General features: G+C 50.4%; 1 protein-coding gene across 1 annotated transcript in view; it reads left to right on the top strand.

Annotated features, from left to right (window-relative positions):
- The window catches only part of LOC144124602 (uncharacterized), a 33,823-nt gene extending 27,551 nt beyond the window's left edge, over positions 1-6,272 (top strand). The window contains exon 3 of the mRNA XM_077657385.1: positions 5,302-6,272. Coding sequence (XP_077513511.1) covers positions 5,302-5,724 — 423 coding nt within the window. The 3' untranslated portion in view covers positions 5,725-6,272. The remainder of the gene's footprint in view (positions 1-5,301) is intronic.
- Positions 6,273-26,289: the final 20,017 nt, after the last annotated feature.

Here is a 26,289-nt window from a genome sequence, read left to right as displayed (position 1 = left end):
ATCGCGTGGAAGCAAAAGTTTTCAAAGTAGTTTTCTGATTTCAAAATGCACCTATGATCTCGTACCTTTGTGAAGAACAACCATGTTCACCCTAGAACAAATTCTGAAAGTATGAAGCGTCATTTCGAAGCGATGTTTTTTGGAAACACTGCTAAATGTGCGCATAGGGGTCGCCCGCCGCTGCGGCTACGAGGCGGTTGCATAACCCATGAAAAGACGCGTAAGCAATACCTACCAAATAATTCTCGTTCAACTGCACCCATGGAGGAGGTCATCTGTTAACAGTTGGCGAGTGCTTTACAGAAGATTGTGACAAAGTACGCTTCGTCATTTTGGAGCTGTCTTTATAAAACGCCACGATAAATGTGTGTTGTGAACCGAACATACCCCCAAAAGGCACTCTATCCGTTGGATGTTCCCCCTAACCGCGCAAGCATCTCATGTAGTCTGACATTTCTGCCGCTCATGCTACATACCCTTGCAAGTACTGCCTTTCAAACGACAACAACGTTTACATTGAACACAGTCCTGAAACAGCATGATAAGCGAACCTCGCACTGTAGCAGACGACTAACACCATCGTTGGCGGACTCCGGAACCGGCGCTGGAGGCATGCAGCCAGGGGCGCCTGCTTCAGTGTATTGCTCTCGTTCGTGTGCTTTCATGCCATTTGAGAGCTGTTTTTTTTTCATGTAATGCTGTCAAGTCTGAATGACTCTATGTGAGTAAATGTAGTGCACCAGGAACATGTCAGGCTACAGGAGAAACTTGCATGATTTAGGAAACACCCGGCGGATAAAGAGCCTCTTGGGGGGGTGTCCAGCTTTACAACACAACACGCATTTATCATGGCATTCTATAAATATAGATTTCAAATGACTAAGCATACCTTGTCACACTCTTCATCAAACCACTCGTCAGCTGTTAACGAACAGCTGCCTTTATGGGTGAACTGTCATTTATTTTTATTTATTTAAAACATACTGCAGTCATTGAAGACCAAGCAGGAAGGGCAATACAGGTCACAAAAAATGCAATTCAGCGCCACCATTGGGAAGCAATCACAAAATATAAAACGAACAGGGTGCAGTGCAAACACATGATATAAAGTAGAAAAGGGGAAAATGAATCGGCAACCATTAAAGTATATATATATATATATATATATATAAAGGGAAAAATCAGCACAGGGTTTTTCGTACACTTGCTTCACAAACTGTTACATTATCAGCAGAAAATTTAAACATCTCTTGGAAGAGCATTCCACTGGGTGACAGTGCGTGGAAAAAAAGAATTTTTAAATCTGTAAGTACGTGCAAAGATTGGTTCCAGGTTGTGACGGTGGGAGTGCCGAGTTTGACGACTCACACGTGGATGAATGAACAATTGTGGATTGATGCCAAGTTGGTGATTGTTGAGCAGATACAGAAACCGCAGCCTGGAAATCATTCGTCGGCTTTCTAACGTCAAAATGTTGTTAGCACTCATCAGAGACGATGGTGAATCTAATCGGCCATATGAATTGAATATGAAACGGACGGCTTTTCTCTGTACCATTTCAAGTTTGGTTACGTTTTTCTTCAAGTAAGGGTCCCATATTACACAAGCATACTCCAGCTGAGGTCTGATTAGGGTATTGAATGCAAGCAGCTTAACATGGGAAGGGGCTGATCTTAATTTAAAATGAAGAAAACCTAGTTTCTTAAATGTTTTATTAATGTGGCTCGTCCAATTCAAGTGATTAGTTATCGTCACACCTAGGTATTTATACTCTTCGACCTGAACTATTGGATATTCGTTGATTTTGTACAAAAACTGAAACGGGGTTTTCTTGTTAGTTACCTGAAGAAGGACAGATTTTTCTCGGTTTAATTCCATAGACCAAAGGCTACACCACTGGTGTACAGCATTAAGGTTATTGTTCAAAGCAGTTTGGTCATCGGTACAACAAATAGTTTTGAACAGAACGCAGTCATCTGCAAATAGCCTGATACTAACAGATGCGATGTCGACTGATGCAACGATGTCATTAATATATAAAGAATAAAACAGGGCCAAGGACACTACCCAGAGCCAACCGGTAAAATTTCAGAGGAGCAGCCATTGACGTGGACGAACTGTTTTCGGTTACTGAGGTAGGCTTGAATCCATTTCACTATCGGTAGAGGAAGACCAATGTTCTGAAGTTTTAGGATTAGTTTGCTATGTGAGACACGATCAAACGCTTTGCTGAAGTCTAGGAATATCATATCTATTTGCTCGGCCTTATCAAGAGAGGATGCCACTTCGTGAATGGTAGTTACCAGTTGAGTAACAGTTGAAAGACCTTTCCGAAATCCATGCTGGAAACACGACAAAATATTGTGTTTTTCGAGAAATGCAATTATGAAGTTAGACACGATATGTTCCATGAGTTTACATATGCTGGAGGTTAATGAAATTGGACGATAGTTTCCAACATCAAGACGGTCACCTTTTTTGAAAACCGGAATCACTCGAGCCATTCGCCAATCGTCAGAAAGAACATTGTTTCGAAATGATAACTGGAACAGATGAGTAAGAATATGGGCCAGGGGTTCCGCATAGCGACGTAGGAATACGTTAGCTACATTATCAGGGCCGACAGAGGTCTTCACTTTAAGGTTGAGGAGCATATTAAAAATACCTTCGTACGTAATGAAATCGGGTGATAGATCCGGGAGCGAATAATCAAACGACGTCATCGTGTGCCGTGGTGAAAACAGAGTGAAAGTACTGATTAAAGCAGTTGGAAATAACGGACGGGTCATGTGAAATGCAATTATTAACAGATAATTGACTCTGCTCTTTTTTAGTTTCGCTGAGGTACCGCCAGAACTTCTCAAATCTATCCTTTAAAAACCTCGGGAGTGAGTGAGAAGTATTTTGCTTTTGCTTCGGATAATTGAGAGGCTAGCGCAGTTTTAAGGGGTTGATGGGTGCTATTGAAATGACCGCTACGCTTAGCACGTTTTAGCTTGCGATGGATATGAATAATTTCTCGTGTCATCCATGGGTTCTTTTTGTTAGTTTTTACACGTCTGTTTGGTACATGAGTTTCGAGGCAAGACTGTACAGTTTCCATGAAAGACTTCCATAATGATTTCACATCACCACATAGATTATCAGAAAAATGCCACAGGGTGTCCAAAATGGCTTGGTCACTGGCTCGTGAAAAGTTTTTGACAGTACGAACAGGTTGTTGCTTATGGCCTTGTCGATTTGCTATTCGAAAGGACAAGTTTACGACATGATGATCAGAAATGCCAGCGTCTACCAATACCGTATAGTCAGACACATTCCTGTTGACAAAGATTAAATCAAGAGTAGAACGGGCATTTCCAATTCCCCGAGTATAATCAGTTACCGTTTGCACAAGATCGCACGCGAGCATAATATCAGTCTGAGGGTTTTCAATAACATCAAAAACAGATTTTGGGTTACTCCAATTGATTTCGGGAAGATTAAAATCACCAGCAAGAATGAGGCGGTCTTTTTTAAGCAGGCATAAGTGATCGTAAAGCCTAAACAAATAATCAGTAGAGCACGACGGTGCTCTGTAAACAGCACACACTGTGAATAAATGGCCCCAACAATTTACTTGGATAATTAGGCTTTCATGATCTGGGATTTGATTAAGGACTATGCCGTTTAGGGGGTTTTTTAATACCACTGCTGCGCCACCGCCCCGTGTGAGTCGGTCGCGACGAAATATTTGGTGGGAGCTGGGTATCAGGATGGAATCACAGTATCATGCAACCAAGTCTCAGTGATGACTGTTATGTGAGGTTCATGCACTAAAGGAAGGTACTCAAGCTTATCTGTCTTATTGAGGAGACTCTGGGCATTCACATTTAACACTCTCAGTTCATGAGTATTTTCGCCTGCTTTCTGTCAGTCATTCGTGGAATTTGCTGCTGAAGGAATCGAGCGCTCATATTTTGTTTCATTTCGCGATGGAAGAGCCACACGCTCATTTCGTCCGTCATCCCAGACATACAACACGCCGTCAACTTTCAGCTTATCGTGAACAAGGCTCATGCGTTTCTTGGCATCACGTTCTATCTTTGAACTTTCCCACAACAATTTACGTTTGCGCAGCGTGCATTTGCTATAGTCATTTTGGACATAAGTATTCGACCCCTTGAGTTTTTTAGAATTTTGTAACACAGCCTGCTTTTCCGTGAAGTCTTGAAAATACGCCATCACGGGTCTTCGGTTCCCTTGTCGTCCAAGACGATGTATACGTGCAACAGATTTGCATTTTATACCAAGTTTTGTTTCAAAGATCCCAGTTATATTTCTTAAAGTGTCTTCGTTTTCATCGGAATGCTCATCAATACCATGTATGATAACTTTTGAGCGTCGGCTACGATCTTCGAGATCAACTAGTTTGTTCATGGCAGCGGTTGAATCTACGAGAGAAGCCACAAAAGAGAAATATAATTTGGTAAGTTTTGCTTGCTTTTATGGGTTGCGCAACTCTCTCGTAACCCCAGCTGCGGGCGACTCCTACGTGTACATTTCGTGGTGTTTTATAAATACATCGCCTATAAAGTGAGGCTTCATATTTTCAGAATAGTGTGAGTCCGGTTGTTATTCACAAGGGACAATATCATAGGCGCACGGTGAAAGCAGAAAACTGGTTTGAAAACTGTTCATTCATGTATAGTTATGAGCGCTAAGCGTACTTCTCAACACCCCCCCGCCTCCTCCAAACGATGCCGGCTGCCACGAACCCCCCTTTGTTTGTAAACCCGGTGTTTGTATATAGAGCACCAACACTTCGTGAAAAATTCTCGTGCCGCAGTTCACTTCCGCCGAGCTCCGGTCACCCTTCAAGGGAGCGTCTGCCCCGTGTACTTCATTAGTAGGTTGCTTTCTCACCGTTGTCAGGGCTCGTACGTGAACTTGAGCAGGCAGTAATGCTGGGCGGCGTCTTGCGCGGCGCGCATCATTTGCTCGGGGCATTGAGCGTGCATTCGCGTCGTGGATCGTTTCTTTGCGGCGTTAGCAGTTCTAGCGGCACTCCCCTTCCTCGAGATCTCGCGTGTCTTGTCATGGAATGAAGTCATTACATACCGAAGTCGCATGACCAATTGCCATCACTAGCGCGAACCATTGGTCATATATTAACGGGCCACGCGTGACTGAACCGTCCGACGCATTCGCTTGCAACATAATCTTCCACACCCTCCCTTGCACTTACAGACGACGCTGAAACTAGTTTAACGTTGCGCGAAAGCCGCTTGAAACCTTTTTTTTTTCCTTCGGAATCACCAGGTGTCCACGTGCGAAAGCTGCCCGGGAAGCCTCCTGACCTCCGGGGAGACCTCCTTGGCGGCCAGTATTCAAGACGGGAAAGCAGCGGCGCATCCCAGCGTGGCGGCCACCTTGTACCAGTTGGAAAGCAAGCTGGAGAGCCTCCGGCAGCACTTCACCGCGACCGCCACCATCGTCGAAGTGGAGGACAGGACACCGGAGCAACTGGCCAGCGCGGCGCAGTTCCGCGAAGTTAACTACGCTTGCAGCCGCCTCGGTGTGGAGACCCAGCGGCTGTCGGCGGTGCTGGCGCGCCCGCAGGCAGATGGCCAGTGGCGTGTGACGCTCACCGCCCAGCAGGCCGCCGATTTAGCCGCCGGCGCCACGGCCATTGAACGCGCCCTCGCGTTAACCGCGGTGCGCAAAGGCCTGACGAATGGATAATTCAGTCAGGGTGACACAATAAAGCCGGCATCTGGCCGTGCTGTCTTGGGTTCATCGTATACCACAGCGCCGAAAACAAGACGTAGACTGAAGTGACCACGCAAACTAAATTTACTCAGGAAAGTTAACGCTACAGGACACTGGTTAACAATTTCCTTTCTCGCAAAGCTCTTTGTACTGCGAGAGATGATATTGTGCGCCGATGCTTAATGTTTTTACCCTTTATTTTTTTTCTGTAATTACTGCTATTTTTCTGTGGGCTTTATATTTTTACTAATTTCTGAATGAATCCTTTTTGATCTATTACTTGGTTTCATTGTTATTGGTTAAACGTTTAATCTGATGCAGTATGGCTTAATGTTTTGGTTCGCGGTTTACGTGCTTTTCTTTGTTCTGAATGCTTAGGGCGGGAAATCTGTATTTTGTGCACGGCTTTGCACTAGTTCAGCAATGCCCTACAGCCCAGCCACGCTCGCGAGCATCAATGCTTTTATGGGCTGGTTGGTATCGTGTATTTTTTCCTGGCAATAAACACTGATTGAAATCTATTGTTCTTCCGCCACAAATAAGTAGTTGGTTCTGAAATCACTTCCGTTAACTAAACAAAGATAATCACAGACAAAAATGTGAGCGCTAGTTCTGTGATTTGTTTAGTAGAGTGAGACCTGTTAATTCTGAAATGAAAATATTTTCATCCGGTTACGGGCGAGAGGGCCGATCGAGGATGAGGTAGACTGGATTCAACGGAGCAAGGCAGGAGAATCGGCTCGTTTAGAGATACATTTTTAATGGAGATATGGAATAAACCTGGTTATGTTTCACTGCTTGCAGATTTTGATTTCAAAAACTTCTGGATATACGTCAATGCCGTTTGTGCTGGAGGACGCTACAGCAAGGCGGACATTAATAGAGTACAGTAATTGAACGATTGTGGCCACCCCACATACTGCGCGGGTCCATACGGGACGGAGAGGCAAAGACACCGCTAGACTTAGTTGGAACAAAACTGATATATTCAAGAAATACGTGTTAACAAGTACATGATGCAAAGGCTGGGGTGCTGACATCTTTATATATACCCATCGCGGACTAAGAATAAAGGAGAGTTGTTCGGAGGTGCGAATGGGCCGTTGACTTCGCAATTCTCCGCCTTCCCCGACGTAGTCGGGTCCGGCAGGGCATGGCATGTCGCTGTGTTTGCACGGGAGTCTTCGTCGGCAGGAACGGAGGGACTGCGGAGTGGGCCTTGTTCGTTCGCTCAGGCTCGTCTTTCTCCCCCCGATGGCCTGGGCGCCGGAGGAGCGACTCGCAGCGGTGTCGCCTCGGGCCTTGCTCGTCACCCCACCGACCAGTTTTCCTCGTTTTCCCCCGTCCATCCGGGCGATCCTTCTTTCCAGGCAGGAGCGTCTCCCTCGCACTCCTCTCAGCGCCGCCACCTGCGGCATTCCCCTTGCCCCGCCGCGGTGGCTCAGTGGTTAGGGCGCTCGACTACTGATCCGGAGTTCCCGGGTTCGAACCCGACCGCGGCGGATGCGTTTTTATGGAGGAAAAACGCTAAGGCGCCCGTGTGCTGTGCGATGTCAGTGCACGTTAAAGATCCCCAGGTGGTCGAAATTATTCCGGAGCCCTCCACTACGGCACCTCTTCTTCCTTTCTTCTTTCACTCCCCCCTTTATCCCTTCCTTTACGGCGCGGTTCAGGTGTCCAACGATATATGAGACAGATACTGCGCCATTTCCTTTCCACCAAAAACCAATTATTATTATTATTCCCCGTCTTCCCCCGCATTTTCCCGCCAGCTTGGGGATTTCTCCTCCGGACGGCGCCGCAGTCTCTCTCGCGGGGAATGCTTGTTGGCGCGGGAATAAAGATGGCTGTCACCCTTCAGATCCATAATGGGCCCTTGCCCCCACACCCGACGATTTTTGGCGCCACACAGTCTCTTGTTCGAGTGCCTCCGGGGTCCCACATAGGGAAGATGTCGGCCCTCCGCAGACGCGCAGCCCACTGTCACATGATTACTTATATGAACTAATCAATTTTTATATGTCTTAGGGGCAAAGTTATATTGCATAACGTAAGGCCGTCAGCATTGAAGGTGAGCTCAGTTTTCGTGGTAATCGATGTATAATAATGCCTTACACATCATTGCAAAATTGAAAACGTACCCAAAAGTTAGGGGTTTCTATACCCCTTTTGTAGAAAAGCAGTAGATATTTAATTAGGTGGCATGTTTTCCTCTTAACACTGATGCGGAAGACATTACTATTGTGACGATTCGTGCACGTGCACCGGTGCCACGGCGAGCCGGTCAGTGACTTTTCCTAGAGACTGTTTGCCGCGCCGTCCTGGCGACGGGTCGCAGCGGAGAGACATGACCATATTTGGTTGTGGCGGAGAAACATGACCATATATGGTAACCGTCGACGGCCCTGTCGAACGACGCTTGAGTGTCCCCGTCATTATGCACCCCTCGAGAGCCACGGGGGAGTGGACAAAGGCGCGGCCACGGCTGAAGAAAGAAGCAAAGGCTTTAAAAGCGGAAGCCGACGGGAGGAAGGGGGGAGCGATCGGGGCGAGTGGACGAGAGGGCCGGAGACGGAGCGAGGCAGAAGACTGGGGCTGCGCATTGACCTGAGCCCGGGGTCTAGCCGTCGCTAACGTTCGACCTTCGCCAACGCGCCTCCACGCCTGGCAGCTCATCCAACGACCAGCCGAGAACGAGGGCAGCACAGCCACGAGGAACTCCCAGCCCGGCCGCTGCTGACAACCAGCCATTCATCGAGCCCGTGCCACACCACGCTGACTCAGCCCCGGCGACGACGAGCCCAGCTTCTGTCCCGTAAGCGGCATCGAGCCAGATGCTTTAATTAAATCACTTCAAAATCATTTTGGAGTCTGTGCATCAATCTCCTCATGCCCAGTGTGGACCCAGGGCCATTTTAAGAAACTGGTTCATCACATTGGTGTCAGAAGTGGGGTCCACACTTAAATCATTGGGCAAAAGCTGGACTGCACCCCCGGCGAGAGGAGCTTGAGGCACTGACTATATTTGGTCTAATATGGAAGAAGCCCACTCGAGTGCATAGCCCTTTGGGGCAAGCGTACTTGCATTAGCAAACATGGTGGAGAGATTCACTGGCGACGGTCAGGGGCCGTCTATTGTTGAATTTTTTGACATGTTGGAGCAGGTGTGCAAAATGGGCGGGTTAACGGATGCACAACAGCTGGGAATGGCGAAATGTCGCTTGTCAGGGGCAGCACATGATTTTGCCTGGAGAGATGAGGGAGTCAGGAAGGCGGGCACGTTGGCTGAATTTAAAAAGCTAGCGTTTAAATATTTTGACAGGGAACCTTCTAGCGTAAAGCTCAGGCGGTTCCTCGACGCTCGGCAGAAGCCGGGGGAAGATGCACGCGCGTTTGCCTCCCGCCTTCGCTTCCTTGGGAACGAAACCCTAGCGCGAGAACCGGGGCCTGATAGTTCGAAGCAAAAGCACGCCAGAGAGCTGCTTCTGGAGCAGATGACGTCCCAGTTCATCACTGGCTTGAGGGATCCGGTGCGCAGGTTTGTTCTGTCTAAGGCGCCGTCTACTTTTGAAGGAGCGGTAGAGGCAGCTGTAGACGAGGAGCGTAATGAGTTGCTTGTCTCCAGTGAGGAGAAGGTGCGGCTTGTAACAGAGCCAAAAAGTGCAAGCGCCGACGCGAATGTTACTCAGTTGACCGATAGGCTAGACCGGCTGGAGGCGCTCCTCGCGGAAGGCCTACAGTTAAATAACAGGGGCAATTTCCGGAACCGTGAAAGGAGGCAGGTTCGCTGTTATGCTTGCAGAGGGTACGGACACGTTGCCAGATACTGTCCCGAGCTAAACCGCGAATCTGGTACGCCAAATGGGCAGCAGCGCGCGCCGACCAACACGGGGATGGAACAAAGATATATTGTGCCAAAAAACGCGTAGAGTCCCCCGCAGCCGAGCCGGTTGGGGGGGAGAGCAGTAATAGCTGTGCTATTGTAAGCGTTTTTGGAGAATCCTGCCCGATTGCCAAATTCGTGGTAAACGGGGTCACTTGCAATCTGTTGGTTGACACTGGCTCCCGGATAACGCTCCTTAAGCAAAAGTTTTTTGATCTGCTGACAAGAAAGGGAGACAGGCAGGTGCATGAGGCCCGAGAATCTCCGAAAGTAAGATTCGTGGGCATCACAGGAGCTGACCTCGGCATGGGAGGACTGTACCTTTTGCGCTTCACAATCGGGAACGAAAGTTTTGACCATCCCAGCTACATTTGTTCCGATGCTGTGTCGTTGCCGGATGGTATATCGGGCCTCGTAGGTCAGGACCTGTTACGGCAGCATGGCATCGATCTCATATTAAGCCAGAACTGCCTTTCCTGTCGCGGGGCTTTGGTCCCATTAGCAAATCGAGAGGCCGAGTACGTTGCACGAGTGGACTATGGGGAACAGAGCGCGAAACAGGGCTCGCTTACACACGCGGGCGTTAGTGTTAGGACAACGAGAGAAACAGTGGTGCCGCCTCGGTCAGAGATAATCTGTGTGGGAGCGATGTCAGCTCAGATTGATGAGGGACACATAGGAGTCGTTGAACCTATAGAGGGGCTCGCAATAGGACTGAGTGTGGCGGGCTGTTTGGTCACGGTTGACTCAAAGAAAAGGGTTCCCGTCCGCTTATGTAACTACTCGCAACAAGAGCTTCACCTGCCGAAAAACAAAAACATAGCTACATTCTCCACGGCTGAGGTAGATGAGCAGGGTACCCCGATTTGCACTACGGGCCTCGTCAATGAAAGGAAAGGAAAAGAAGCGAACCTGCAGTTTGACCTCTCTCACATTGACTGCAAAGAGCGAGGAAGAGTTGAGGGTCTCCTACGGCGCTACTCGGATGTGTTCGCTGCATCGAAGCTAGACCTGGGAAAGTGCGGAGTGATTAAACACCGCATTACGACTGGCGACTCGCCACCAGTGTACCAACGGGCCTATAGAATCCCCTACTCACAAAGAGAGGAAATGGATAGGCAGGTCCAAGAGCTAATCGACAAAGGCATTGTTGAGCATTCCAAGTCGCCGTGGGGGGCACCGGCACTTCTAGTTGAGAAATCCGATGGTTCATTTCGACTGGTAATAGACTACCGGCGATTGAATTCCATTACAAGGATAGATCCCTACCCGCTGCCACAGGTGCAGGAATCCCTCGCGCAGCTTGGGTCAGCCAAGTATTTTACAGTTGTCGACCTCGCATCGGGGTTCTGGCAGATCGAAATGGATCCAAACGATGTCGACAAAACCGCATTTAACACCCCGTCTGGCCGCTTTCAGTGGAGACGCATGCCGATGGCACTTGTTAACAGCCCTGCAGTCTGGCGTAGATCTGCGGACGTAATCTTGGCCGGTTTGCTGGGAAAGAGGTGCTTCGTCTACATGGACGATATAATAATTTACAGCAGCACCTTTGCCGAACACTTGGAGGCCATTGAGGAAGTGCTGGTCAGATTGCGAGCTGCTGGCTTAAAATTGAAACCTTCAAAGTGCCAACTTCTACAGCGGCAGGTCAAATACCTTGGACATATCGTTTCCGCGGACGGCGTAGAACCTGAAGCGGGAAAGTTAAGTAGCGTCCGCGACTTCCCTAGACCAACTGGAGTTCGAGGCGTTCGCGAGTTTCTTGGCTTAGTCGGATACTACCGAAGGCATGTGCGAGATTTTGCCCGAATCGCAAAGCCGCTGACTGCACTAACAGCAAAAAACATAGAGTTCGTATGGTCGGAGGAGGCAGAGGTGGCGTTCGAAGAACTAAAGGAAAAATTAATAACCGCTCCCTTGCTAGGATATCCAAACTTCAGCCAGCCTTTCATTGTAGCGACTGACGCCTCGAAGTTTGCAGCGGGTGCAGTGCTGTCTCAGAATTTTGACGGCAAGGAGCACCCTATCGCGTTCGCGAGCCGGCAATTCAGTCCAGTCGAGCAGCGGTACAGTGCCACTGAGCGGGAGTGTCTTGCAGTGGTTTGGGCCGTGCGGCACTTTCGGTGCTACCTCTATGGCCACAGATTCAGGCTAGTGACCGACTGCCAACCCCTGGCTTCTAAACGTGAAGGATCCGAGCTCGCGCCTCGCGCGCTGGAATCTGCAACTTCAGGAATACGATTTCGAGATTGAACACAAGCCAGGCAAGGTTCACACTAACGCGGGTGCATTAAGTCGAGCTAACCTGGTACGCACCGTGAATGAGTTTTGCCCGGCCATAGATACAAACGACCTCCGCACCGAGCAGCGAAAGGACAAAGGGCTAGCGAAAACATTTCATGCCATTTCTGGGGGGATCGCCCGGGATCCCGACAATTGTTACTTTGTTGACAACGAAGGAACCCTACGAAAGCGCACCCGGCCTACGCGGTCAGGAAGGAAGGCTAGCCAGGTGTGGGAAAGAGTGGTGGTACCAAAGTCAATGGTGCCGCACGTCTTGAGGGTTTTTCACGATGCCCCATACGCGGGCCATTTTGGAGTAATGAAGACGCAAAGGAGGTTGGAGCGCTACTACTATTGGCAGGGCATGCGTTCAGATGTTAAAGAGTACTGCGCTAACTGCCGTTCTTGCCTGGAAAGAAAAACTCCGAAAAACCGCAGGCCGGCCCCCCTTCAGGAATTCGAGGAAGTCTCGACGCCTTTTGAGAGGGTTGGCATGGATATCCTAGGCCCACTTCCGACTACGACAACAGGAAACAAATATGTACTGGTGTGCGTTGACCACCTAACGAAGTATGCTGAGATAACAGCACTGCCCGACCAAAAAGCAGAAACTGTGGCACGTGCCTTTGTAGAAACAGTGGTTCTGCGGCACGGCGTTCCGCGGCAGTTGTTAACGGATCAAGGGTCAAACTTTGTGTCGAGGTTGATGAAAGATGTGTATAACCTTCTGGGAATTGACAAAAGACAGACCACCCCTTACCACCCGGCTTGTAACGGTGCTGTGGAGAGGCTTAATCAAACAGCAAGCAAACTGTTATCCCATTATGTTTCGCGAGACCAACAGGATTGGGACCTCTAGATACCGTTTGCTGTTTTTTCTTACAACACGGCGGTGCACGAGAGCTCCGGTGACTCCCCTTTCTACCTCTTGTACGGTCGCGACCCAGACACACCGAATGCGGTGGTTGATGGACAGAGACGGGTGCCATACGGGTCACTAGATGATTATCGAGCCGAACTGACGTCTCGATTGCAAGTGGCCCATGACGTAACAGCCGAAGCATTACGGGAAGCAGCCGACAAAAGAAAAAGGCGGTTTGACACTAGGGCTGGGGCGGTTCCTTTCAGGGTGGGAGACCGCGTATACCTTGAGTGTGTGCAGGTCAAGGCTGGGCTTGCCCGTAAGTTAACGCCCAAATGGAAAGGACCTTACCGCATAGTAGAGCAGCTATCGCCGGTTAATTTTCGGACTCGGGATATCGCAGGGGCCTCAACCGCTGTGGTCCATGCTAACCGGTTAAAGCAAGCACCAACATGCTCGCCTCTTTCTGAAACGGCTGCCTGTATAATCTGTATTGTGTTGTTTTCATGCCCTCCCCCCCTATGTAATGCCCACTTGGGCCTTTAGGGTATTTAAATAAATAAATAAATAACCTTCGCACGGAGCCCGCCATTGTAAATAACCCTGCATTGCAGAAAAGCGGTCAGAGCGGCCGGCACAAAAATTTCAGTCCATGTGATGAACTGGAACACTTCATGCAGTCGCAGCTCGGAGGCGCCCTTCTCGAGGAGGAGGCATTCCAATCTGGCAGACGTATTCCAGCCGCTAGGTACTACCTCCGTAACCGAGTAGTGGACAGGGAGGTACCTCGCTAAGACTACATTTCCTTGTTTTGTACATTACAAGTGCGCTTCGTTTAGTTTCATTTTTTGTTCGTTCTCTTGTTTGAGATGTTGTACATACTGTTAATTATGGTCTTATATTGTGCACTCGAGTGGTATCTACGGTGAAGAATTGTTCTGAAACTCCGCTCTGGCTCGGTGCTCGTGGGGAAGAAAGGAGCGAATTGTGCGGGATACTGGCCCGAACAGCGCGGCGTGTGTGTGTGCGCGTGTGTGTGTATGACGAATTCCTAATGTTCAGTGAACATTCCTTTTAAGAAGGAGCGGATGTGACGATTCGTGCACATGCACCGGTGCCACGGCGAGCCGGTCAGTGACTTTTCCTGGAGACGGTTGGCCGTGCCGTCCTGGCGTCGGGTCGCAGCGGAGAGACATGACCATATTTGGTTGTGGCGGAGAAACATGACCATATATGGTAACCGTCGACGGCCCTGTCGAACGACGCTTGAGTGTCCCCGTCATTATGCACCCCTCGAGAGCCACGGGGGAGTGGACAAAGGCGCGGCCACGGCTGAAGAAAGAAGCAAAGGCTTTAAAAGCGGAAGCCGACGGGAGGAAGGGGGGAGCGATCGGGGCGAGTGGACGAGAGGGCCGGAGACGGAGCGAGGCAGAAGACTGGGGCTGCGCATTGACCTGAGCCCGGGGTCTAGCCGTCGCTAACGTTCGACCTTCGCCAATGCGCCTCCACGCCTGGCAGCTCATCCAACGACCAGCCGAGAACGAGGGCAGCACAGCCACGAGGAACTCCCAGCCCGGCCGCTGCTGACAACCAGCCATTCATCGAGCCCGTGCCACACCACGCTGACTCAGCCCCGGCGACGACGAGCCCAGCTTCTGTCCCGTAAGCGGCATCGAGCCAGATGCTTTAATTAAATCACTTCAAAATCATTTTGGAGTCTGTGCATCAATCTCCTCATGCCCAGTGTGGACCCAGGGCCATTTTAAGAAACTGGTTAATCACACTATGCATGAATCGCCGCCCGGTATTCGCCTACAACCGCTAAATAATTTATATTCAAATTCTGTCAGGCTGTTTCAGTTTCAACATGCCGAATGATGACTGTGACGACAACGTGCGCTTATAGATGACGTGAGACATGAAAACTGCAATGTAATTGCTCCATCTACTTTCGTTGTTATTCCTTCTCTTGAAGCAAGCTTGCTTTAGCACTGTAGTGAATTAAAATGGGGAAGCAGCGATTATATCGCAGGTTTTTAATGCCTCACGTGAACCATAAGCACACTTTGACATCACAATCACTGTTCGCCAGTTGAAACTGCAACACCACTAGAAAAAAATTCAATTATAAATTAATTAGCGGCTGCAAGAATGTTGTTTGGAATAATGGACGTCAGAAATACGCGATTGAAATCTCGCTCTCACAGTTCCCTTTTCCGCATTACGCATTTTTGAAAAGGCTTCCCTGCGCATGGTATCGTCGCCGAAATCGAGGCAACTTCTACATCATCAAATACATAAACGGTGACAGTATTTGATGCATAAGAAATGTAAGCTCATTGCGTTGCGCTTAATTATTTAAGCATTTCGGTTAAACTTGAATAAAATTATTGCATTGTTTTAACTTAAAGAGATAACCACGCCTTTCTGCCGGTCACATTTCCTCTTGAGGAATATCGGCGGGCAGCTTATATAACTAAACTCGCCATTATTTTTGTCTTCATTGTTTCGCTTTCCTGTCTGTATTTGTAGATACTACTTGATCTGGGTTACCCACAGTGCTGAACGCGACTGTTGTCCTCGAGTAATTTAGAAACCTGCAGTTTACCTTAAGAATAAGTAATGCCTCTGCCAAACGGGCACCACAAAGGCCTTTGAGAATCAGGCCCTTATGTCCAAACGTGCACTGCAGCAACACGGCACAAACGTTGCGCCTTCGCCGCTAATAACCTTGGAGCTGAAGGCGCCCATCCGAGACCTTTGGAACCCAAAGGCGCGGCCTTTGAGAACCTGCGATCGCAGGGCCACCCAACGCCTAAACCTAAATGTAAAGAAAAAATTAATCCAGCTAACAGCGTTTGAAAAACAGCTTTTAAAAATTCACGAAAGGTTTGTTTGGTTTTGCTTTTTAGACGGGTGTTTATATTTTATGCTTAGACGACGCCGGATTTTCTGCGCAACGGGAGCGTGAAAGGAATGCCTTTGTGGCAATAGTTGTGAGGAAGCTGTGGATATTGTAAGATACTGCTGCAAAAACATTCATGGGAAGGGTCTAATCTTTCGACGAGTTGCAAAATCTTGCTTTTAAAGTTTGTCCAGCGCTGGCTGTGAGTAAAGATTACCATAGAAAACCAGTGAGTTGCGTTTTTGACAATAAATAAGAACTACAAGCTTCCAAAGTGGGAATCCGCAGATATGTTGATTTTTATGGTGCAATCTTACGCTGTGCAAAAAAATTGCGTTCATAAACAACAAAAAATGACTCAGTCTGCAATACGAGAGGCGTACGAACAATGTAAGGTACGTACAATGCATGCAATACGGAGGAATGTCATAAAAATATGTATTCCCTCAGCATTTATATTTTTAAAGAAGACGTTTAGTAATTTTTTTCTTTATTGCCTGGCTTCATCAGAGGACAACGCTGCACTGAGACAGGTATACAGGGAACTATGTTAATACAGTAACAACATTATTGTGTTCCGTAATCCCTATAATGACAGTACGTTATTCGTACGGGTTACTGCCACTTTTACCCAATTTGTGTCTCTCGTGATGGGGTTAGTGACGCTCGACTGTTTATCTCTAGAATTTCATTGGATTTCGACCGCACTGACAGCACAAATGATGAATGCAGTTTAATATGTTAAGCTACTGAACACACTCATTTAAAGAATCATATTAGCTGTGTCTTGTTCGTCCAATATGCAAATGTTCAAACGGATACATTGGGTGTAGTTGTTTGGACCAATTGGATGCAACTGGTCATACCAACCGGTCTCACCAGTTGAAAAAGACTGATCTGAGTCTCCAGTTAGAACGTAACCTACCAAATATGGCGGCGCTCATGTTCTTGCGCTCTCAAGTACCCATAAGGGCCGCGTACTAAATACATCGCCCGGACCAACTTTGATAGGTCAATGCCTCGTATGCAAGGTACCGAAAAAATATAGACCAAATCCGGAAGAATCGTCAGTTATCCGCTTCACGACACATGCCGTAACCTAATTATGAACGATTCTCCCGTAATATTACGAAAACTTTTTACAATGTGCAACTCTTTCCAAAGAACACTTATGAATACCTTGCGCTGTCAAGAGGAGATTATCTCGCACGTTGCATGGCACCCATTCTAATCGGTACCATCACAGTCCTGCGGATTACTCTGGTCACTGTGCAGTCCCTGCGAATATTTTCTGGAACACTCACGGGTGCTTCCTTCCCAAACATTGACCTTCTGCGTGCTTGTCATCCTCTACGAAGTTGCGAAACTAGTCTGCGGCGTTCTAAAGACGGAGTAAAAAGCGTTCCGCCACACCCATGGCTATGCCTCGAAGCTTCGGTACCGTCCACTGGAGACCGCTGGCGAGGGCATGGAGGGACGTCGGCGCCGCACGCCCAATTCTCTGGCCGTTCTCTCTGGTGCACCAGAGCTGCCTATACCTGCTCAGAGGACAGTCTAATTCCTCTTTTTACAGCGAGGAAGAAAGAGGTGCCGTAATGGAGGGCCCCGGAATAATTAAGATCCCCAGGTGGTCGAAATTATTCCGGAGGCCTCCACTACGGCACCTCTTGCTTACTTTCTTTCACTCCCTCCTTTATTCCTTCCCTTACGGCGCGGTTCAAGTGTCCGTCGATATATGAGACAGATACTGCGCCATTTCCTTTCCCCAAAAACCAATTATAATTATTACAGCGAGAGCTGTTATACTTCCGTTTTTGACGCTCAGCTGCCGGACTGAGAGACGCCGCTGTCACAAAATTCGGCGCATCTTCGAAAAACCCGGCGCTGCGCGTAAGCAATCGCGCCCGCGCGCGGTAAAATAAAACAAAAAAAACAGCGGGGGAACTTTCCACTCAGCTCGCCGGCGCGGCGCCGCGGGAGGCATGGCCGCGCGCGGCGTCGATTTTTCTGGAATGTTGGAGTTTTTGCTTGTTGTCGACGGAAAGGGGTAACCTCGTGCGCGCCAAAGTGATACCCTCCCCCCTACGCTCCGGCGCCGATGACTCAGCGTGCCGCGAATGACCTAGATTGTTCTAGAAGGTGGTTTCCGCGCTCGACCAATGGGGTCGCGCGTCCGGCGCAAGAAGGAGTTTGTGCGGTTGAAGCTGCGTGTATGTGCGCGCCTGCCCTGGCGCGAAGAACAAATAGACGCGGACTGCGCCTATAAATGAGGGACTGCAACCGCTGTCTGTTAGCCCGAGCCGCCGTTCAAGCTTCCGAGAAGCGCGCCCGCTCGACGCGCTTCTGTTCGCGCGCTCTTTTCGCCCGGGGCCGTCTCTACTCCTCTCGTCGCGCTTTCCCCGCCATCCTCTCTTGGTGCCTTGCTCGCTCCCTTTCTTCACTGCGCGCAACTACACTGCCGCCATCCGCCCATGCGGTACTCCCAAATTTTCCTGCCGTCAAGGCATTGCCTGCGGGTGTTCACACCTCGCCCTTTTCGGCGCGCCTCAACGTCCCGCTTTTCCTTCGGGTCCATCAGACCCCCTCCCTTCGCGCGCACTTCGTGCCCCCTAATTTCTCTTTTTGCGCCTCTCTTGTCGCATTCCTTATAAAACTTACGTCCGCCCTCTAAGGTATTCTCTACTCGAGCGATCGGCCCGTAGGCTCGTATTGTGGGTTTTCTCGTGGTGGCGTGGGCTACCCGGGGTTGGCCGCACTTGTCGGCACACACGGGGTGCATTGACACGCCTTCGCTATCTGTGGGCGGTAGTCTGCGTCGTCATGTTCATGGGCAGGGACTCCCCGGACGCATCCGCATCTGCCGCCACCCCTTCGGGCGCCTCGTTTCCCGTGGCCTCCCGCTCTCTTTGCTGTCGGGCTGTTTCGCTCGCGTGCCCTTCCAGCCTTGGGCCGACTTTGCGTCTCTTTACGGGCATTCCATGCCGCCAGCTCCTTCGCGGCATCCTACTTCTTCCATTGCGCGCAAATTCCTTGCCCGCCATCCGCTTATGCGGTAACCTTAACGCGAGGTGGGTGCTCGCATGACACCTTGAGATATTTAGTGCTTTTGGCGCCGCTCTTTGCCGTGCTCCTTTCGCCCTGCTCCTCGCCCTCCCCCTGTCATCACCCCCTCCTCTCACATATTTCTTTAATCCCTCTCCCTTGCGCAGTCCCGTTGCGGTGTTCCCTTCTTAAAGGAGACAGTTATAGGGCTGCGTTTTTCCCTTTAATTTCACCCCCTACCCCGCCCCCACAGACCTTACCCCATTCAGAGAATCTCAATTTCCCGGGAGAACACCACTCGCCCAGCCCGGACCAGCGAGGCAACGTGCGCCAGTCTGCGGGACGGCCCCGTCGAGCTCCTCAGGTCGTCGGACTGTCGCAGTGCTCGGTGAACAAATTGTGTTTTGTTTATTTGTCTCTCTCTGTGTTAGTGCACTTTAGGTGCAAATATTTTGTTTAATTGTATCTCTCTCTATTGTGACTTTGCATGAGTTGCATTGTATTTGTGAATCACTTTGTATGTGCTCGTACGAGTGATTGTAACTTCCTCTGTATCGTCTCTTAGCTGTATAAAATTTGTTTTGTTTTGTGAACCTTTGGCTCCGACCCATTCTCTGGCTTGCGACCGGCGAAATCTGGGCACCAAACGACCAACCCCCTTGTCACTTGGTAGCTGGTCTCCGGGCTAATCGAGGCAGTGATGCCGACATGGAACACAACCTACAGTCGGCCCTCAACATCATCGACTCATACGCTCGCGCGCGCGGCCTAGCCTGCTCCCCTTCTAAATCAGAACTCTTCTACCGCCTTAGGCCGCACGACCCCGCCAACACTCCCATCTCACTCGCTCTAGGAAACCACCCCATTCCCCTGGTCTCCAAGATTTGCATCCTGGGTGTGATGACCCCCATAATGCGCAGGTCCACACGGGACGGAGAGGCAAAGAGACACCGTATGGCTCAGTTTAAACAAACATGTATATTCAATAATTACACATGATTAAGGTTATACATCAGAGGCTGGGGCGTCCGAGCTTACGTGCCGACGACTTCATGGGGGCGATGGAGTGGCTCCGGAGTTGGGCTCGAGCGGTTGCTGGCAGAAGCTGCACGCCGTCGGGCTTCGGCGCTGAAGGCCCTCTTGGCGAACGATGTCGTCCTGAGCGTGTATGCAGTAGAATTTCAATAGTCGTCCGTTTCTTCGAGGATGGTTCACAAACCCTTCCTCTAGTGTCGTTCGGCTTGGAAGATGAACAGGAGGCGAGCTTGTAGATGATGACAGCAGAGCATAATTTTACAACATACATATACAGAGAGTTAAACTGGAAAAAGCAGAACTGAATTTACAAAAGAACAAACTTTGCACTACTTTACTCATCGACCGGGCAGGTTAGTGCCTAAGTAGCATCACACTACATGCTAAGCATGGAGCCCCAGCTCAGACTCGACTGCATCCGTTTACATGTGCTTTTAAGCACTTGATTAACAAAGGACTAAGGGCGGTCATTTCCAGTGGCCCGCCCAAAGCATCAATTCTCCAATCCAAAATAACATGCGAGATGGGGACCACCCCCTGGGTTGGGCTTAGCCTCGAACCCAGAGTCTGTTAACAATACAAACTAAATAAACAACAAAAACGCCACCACTCTCTCTCAAGTGAGAGTATACACAGGCTCTCTCTTCGGAGCTAATTCACTAGCGCCTGTCTTTCCACATTCTTGGCGAGTACTGCCTGTCCGCCATGACAGGTGTCCGTCACGGCCCTTCTGGGAATGCGCTTTTGTTCACGAGGCACGGCGGGAAGCTGTGGGTGCCTTCCCGGCGATAGCCCACGTCGAAAGGGGAAGGAGGGAAAGAATGTTGCCTTCGCGGTAGCGCATAGCGTCGGCTGTGGTACGGCGCGCTCTGGCCCGCTGACAGCTCCCTTGTCCTGGAATGTGCCCGGAAATTGGGGAGGATAAAGCCTGTTTCCCCGCGGCGGCGGCGGCGGGTCCGGTTGTTCTGGTCGTCACTCAAAGAGCATGGCTGGGTAATTGATGATGCCGCTGTCACGGCGGCGGGTCCCTTCGTTCTGGTCGTCACTCAAAGTGCATGGCTGGGTAATTGATGATGCCGCTGTCATCTGGGTCTCCGTCTACGCCGCGCCGTGGAACGTGGAACCTCGCAGCACACAAGGAATGTCACACTCGCTCACCCTCCAGAAGAATGTTCTCCGAACATTTGAGTCCCTGCAGCTCCCCTTGTCTTTCTGAATCGCCTCGCACAGTGCGTCCGACAAAACACTTTTCGCTGCACTCAACACCACTGCACAACACCAATGCCTCCGCTGTCATAACTGGCGTCTCCAGGGGCAGCACTGATCTTCTTTTACAGATAAACATGAAACTCAGCACCCAAGCCTCTCCTTTCTAGTCCAAACTGGACGAAATAAATTTACCACAGTTACAAAGGAGCTCCCACTTCTAGCACGATCATGGCACAGACAAAAATATAGATAACGAAAGGAAGTAGGGCAGGTTCTGCATGCGCTCCGCATGCTCTCCTGTGAAGGTGTTACTTAATGACAGAAAGGTTTAACTATTAACTCCAATAACTTAACACATACGCATATAGCAATGTTATGAGCTGCGGCATTACACAATTCTGACCAGTTCACAACTCCGCTCTGTTTACACCATTAGTCCGACTTAGCTTTCCGATTTCGCAGCGGATATCGGCCTTCATGAGTCATACTAAGTAAGTCTGTGACCCTTTGTCTGCTTTGGGACTCGCGAGGGCTCGTGGCAGGAGCCTCTCCTGGCGTTATCTGCGCGGCAACCTCGCGCGCTTCTTCTTCTAGCAATGCATGAAGTAAATCCGGTGGCATTCTGGCCGTCACCTCTGGCGCCTGCCGAACAAATGCAGGAGAGGGCGTTTCTTGCGAACTATCTGCGCGCTCCGCTTCACTTCTGTCCCCATCAAAATCCGCGCTTTCCCTTTCCTCATTTCGTGAATACTGAACCGGTGCCGACTTGAGGCGATTTGCGTGTATCCTTATCAAGCGCCGGTTTACGTCTCGGACTCTGAAGTTTACCGGAGAAAGCTTCTCGACAACCTCGCACGGTCCTCTCCACTTCGTCTGGAACTTACGAGCTAGCCCAATCTGCCTTTGGCAGTTTTCAATGTACACGCTGTCCCCCACATTAAACGGCGCGTCTCTAGCACTGCGATCGTGCACCTCCTTCCTGCGCTTCGCCGCTTTCTTTAAGGCCTCCTTTGCGATGTCCCTCGCCACTTGCAAGCGCGATTCTAGCTCAACCTTATAGTCGTCCAGTGAAGCGTATGGGACACGACGGGGGCCCTCTGGCACTTCACTAGGCTGGTCCGGGTCTCGGCCGTAGAGAAGAAAGAATGGCGATTCGCCCGTGCTCTCGTGTGCTGCGGAATTGTAGGCAAACATTGCATACGGGAGCCACAAGTCTCAGTCCCGCTGGTCGCGCGAAACAAAGTGCGACAGGAACCCGGCCACGGTTTGGTTCAGTCGCTCCACCGCGCCGTTGCAAGCCGGATGGTACGGTGTTGTCTGCTTCTTAGCGATCTTAAGCAGCTCGCAAACTCTCCTCATTAGCTGCGACACGAAGTTCGTTCCCCGATCTGTCAAGAGTTGCCTCGGGGGTCCATGTCGGAGCACGATCTGTTCGACAAATGCTCTTGCAACCGTGTCTGCCTTCTGATCTGGGAGTGCTACCGCTTCCGCGTATTTTGAAAGGTGATCGACAAATACTAAAATGTACTTGTTTCCGGAAGTGGTCGTAGGCAATGGGCCCATTATGTCCATACCTGTCCGCTCGAAGGGAGCCGAAACCTCAGGGAACGGCTGAATTGGAGCTGGTCTTCGTCCCTTGGGTGTTTTTCTTTCGAGACAGGAATGACACTTCGCACAGTAGTCTCTAACATCCTGTCGCATGCCACTCCAAAAGTACAAACGCTCCACACGCCTGCGTGTCTTCGCTACGCCAAAATGACCGGCGCATGGCGCATCGTGAAACGCGCGAAGAACCCTTTCTGTCCACGACCGAGGTATGACGACTCTCTCCCAAGCGGTTTTCTCTGGTCTCCCTTTCCTGGTTGGCCTCGTGCGCCGACACAGGGTGCCGTCTTTGCCAATGAAATAACCTAGCTGTTCGGGGTGAGACGGTGCGTCCTCTAAGCTTTCGATTATTCGCTTCAGGTCCGGATCTTTGCACTGCTCTGTGCGTAATTCGGCGGGGTCGACTACGGGGACAAACTCATCTATAGCTGCCACGGCAGCTGTGCGGCTGAGTGCATCAGCATTCAGATGCGTCTTTCCTGACTTGTGCTCAACTTCAAAGCAGTATTCCTGCAGGTGTAGATTCCATCTAGCGAGTCGCGAGCTAGGGTCCCTTACACTCATCACCCATTTCAGAGGATGGCAGTCTGTGACTAGCTTGAATTTGCGGCCGTAAAGGTAGCATCTGAAGTGCTTTACTGCCCAGACAACGGCGAGGCACTCCCTTTCCGTAGCTCCGTACTTTTGCTCTGTGGGGCTCAGCTGTCGGCTAGCAAAAGCAACGGGATGTTCTTTGCCCTCGATAACCTGAGATAGCACGGCACCCACTGCGAACTTTGACGCATCTGTGGCCATAACGAAGGGCAAATTAAAATCCGGGTGGCGCAACAGCGGTGCACTCATTAGCTTCCTTTTCAGGGCCCCAAAAGCATTCTCCGCGTTTTCGTCCCAGCGAAAGGCGACATTTTTGGCTGTTAAGGCGGTGAGCGGCTTAGCGAGCTTGGCGAACTCCTCTATGTGCCTTCGGTAGTAACCGATCAGGCCGAGAAACTGCCGGACCTGGCGGACGCTAGTCGGGGATGGAAAATCCGAGACACACCTTAGTTTCTCAGGGTCCGGTCGCACACCGTCAGCTGAAACAACGTGCCCGAGGTATTTCACCTCGTTTTTAAGGAATTGGCACTTAGAGGGCTTCAGCTTGAGACCCGCTCCTCTTAGTCGCACCAAAACCTGCTCAATATCGCGCAAATGGTTCTCAAAACTGTCACTGTATATGATAATGTCATCCATATACACGAAGCACAGCCTCCCCAGAAGACCTGCCAGGATAACATCAGCGGTTCTCTGCCAGACAGCAGGGCTGTTGGCCAGACCCATCGGCATTCTTTTCCATTCATAGTGCCCTGAGGGCGTGTTGAATGCCGTTTTCTCGGCATCTGCCGGATCCATTGCTATCTGCCAGAATCCCGCCGCCATGTCCACTACCGTGAAGTACCTGGCAGAGCCCAGCTGAGAAAGCGTCTCCTGTATATTGGGGATGGGGTATGGATCGATGCGAGTTACGGCATTTAGTTTGCGGTAGTCCACTACCAATCGATACGAGCCATCTGGCTTTTCCACCAATAGTGCTGGTGCTCCCCAGGGTGACTTTGAGTGTTCGACAATGCCGCGATCAATCAGGTCCTGCACCTGCCGCTCCATCTCCTCACGTTGGGAGTAAGGAATCCTGTACGCACGCTGGTAAACGGGCGATGAAGTGCCGGTTTCTATCCTGTGCTTTATAACGCCACAGCAGCCCAAATCCAGGTTGGACGCGGCGAATACCTCCGAGTAGTCGTTCAGCAAACCAGCCAGAGCCTCCCTCTCCCTGGATTTTACGTGAGAAAGATCGAACGACACCTTTGGAGCAGCCGAAGGACTAGCATGCTCTACAGTTGCGAGTACCGTATCTGTGGGCTCACGTTGCTCTACCGCAGAGGTGAAGAAAGCCAATGTTTTGTTCTTGGGAACGCTCAGTGGCTGCTGGCTACAGTTAACCACCCGTAGCGGCACTCTGTGGGCGTCATTAACTGTCACGAGGCACGCGGCCGCCTTCAGGCCATTGCTGAGAGAGTCGACCGGCTCAAGCACTCCCACGGCGCCGCTCTCTACATCTGTAGGCACAAACGCGTACAAAATGTGCTCCGACCAAGGAAGGACGACCGCCTCCTCGACCAGCCGGACGGCAACCCGCGAATATACCTTCTCCAATGATCCCACTGTTTGACGGGTGTCAATATCGGTAATGCGAATCTCAGCCCCTCTCCTGTTCAAAAACGGAACCTTTGAGCCGCCCGCATTAACCTCTTCCTCAGAGAATGAGACTACTACCTTCCCTTTTCTCAAAAAATCCTGCCCTAATATACCTGACACTCCGTTTGGCAGAGACACCGTGTCCGGGCATACGTAGCAGGGGTGCTCCAATGCAATTCCGCCGAGAGAGAAGTGTAACCGGTAGAGTCCACTTATGCCAAGAGGATCCCCCGTTATGCCTACAAATTTGGTTGCCATACCACCAGACGCTTCTAACACCTCGCGGTCCCCCTTCCTTCGAAGCGTGTTAAAACTGCTCTCCTTAAGCAATGTCACCTTTGACCCCGTATCTATCAACAATTCCATGCAACAACCATTTAACTTGCAACGCACAACAGGGCATGCCTCGTCGGCCACACAAACTACCACCACCTCATCATCTACTGCTCCCTCCCCACGCTCCTCAGGCTGGGGAGGACTAACTAGTTTTTTGTCTCGGTATCTGGAGCCCCGCTGTAGGCTTGCTTAGGGCGTGTCTCGCCTGCTTCTCTTTGTGGCTCCCCACGGCGCACGTTTTGGCAGAACCTGGCGATGTGTCCGCGACCCTGGCAAGCGAAGCATACGATTTCTTCAAAATCTCGCATACCGCGCCTGTAGCTTTGTGGCGGTCTCCGGTTTCCAGCGAATGAGCGCTGTTGAGCGCGCGCTTCAACCTGGCGTTCTACCTGCTGAGATAGCAGCTGTTCTAAGCGATCTAATCGCTCTGTCAAGAGAGCAACCTCAGGGTTGAGCACCGCTCTCTCTATGACGCGCACTCTCGCTGCGGCTGTCGTTAACGCCTCATTTCGTTCCTCATCCAATGCGGCCTCCACGGCTTGGTCGAAATTGCTCGGCTTGCGCGAGAGCACGAACCGGCGCACGGGGTCTTGCAGACCAGCCACGAACAAAGCGGTCATTTCCTCTTTAAGTAGATCCTCCGCGTATTTCTTCCTTAGCTGGTCTCCTTCCTCCTCCCTGCTTAACGTATCGCGTGCTAGGCGCTGAAGCCGCGACGCAAATGTTCGCACGTCCTCCCCTACCATCTGTCCGGCGTCACGGAACCTCTGTACCCGCACGTGACGTGGTTCAGTGTCGAAATGCTCAAACGCGAGCTTCTTAAATTCCGCAAATGATTTTGTGGATTTTACTTTTTCGTCTCGCCATGCAAAATCATGAGCAGCTCCTGCCATCTTACACCTCGCCATTCCCAGCATTTGAGCATCGGACCATCCTCCCATTTTCCCAATCTCTTCTAGCATGGAAAAGAAATCGCAGATTGGAACCCCTGTCTTATCTCCCGTAAACGTCGGAATGACGCTTCCTAATGCCAGCATGCTTGCTCCGAGCGACGGCTGTGGAGTGGGAGCTCCCTCAGATACAGTCATTTTTTTTTTCTCAAGCCCTCCAGTGCCTCAAGCCTCTCAAATGGGGGTAAAAGTC

The sequence above is a fragment of the Amblyomma americanum genome, chromosome 3, assembly GCF_052857255.1.
Source record: "Amblyomma americanum isolate KBUSLIRL-KWMA chromosome 3, ASM5285725v1, whole genome shotgun sequence".
Taxonomy (NCBI): domain Eukaryota; kingdom Metazoa; phylum Arthropoda; class Arachnida; order Ixodida; family Ixodidae; genus Amblyomma; species Amblyomma americanum.
The sequence above is the reverse complement of the archived record's forward strand: the minus strand, read 5'-3'. Positions and strand labels throughout refer to the sequence as shown.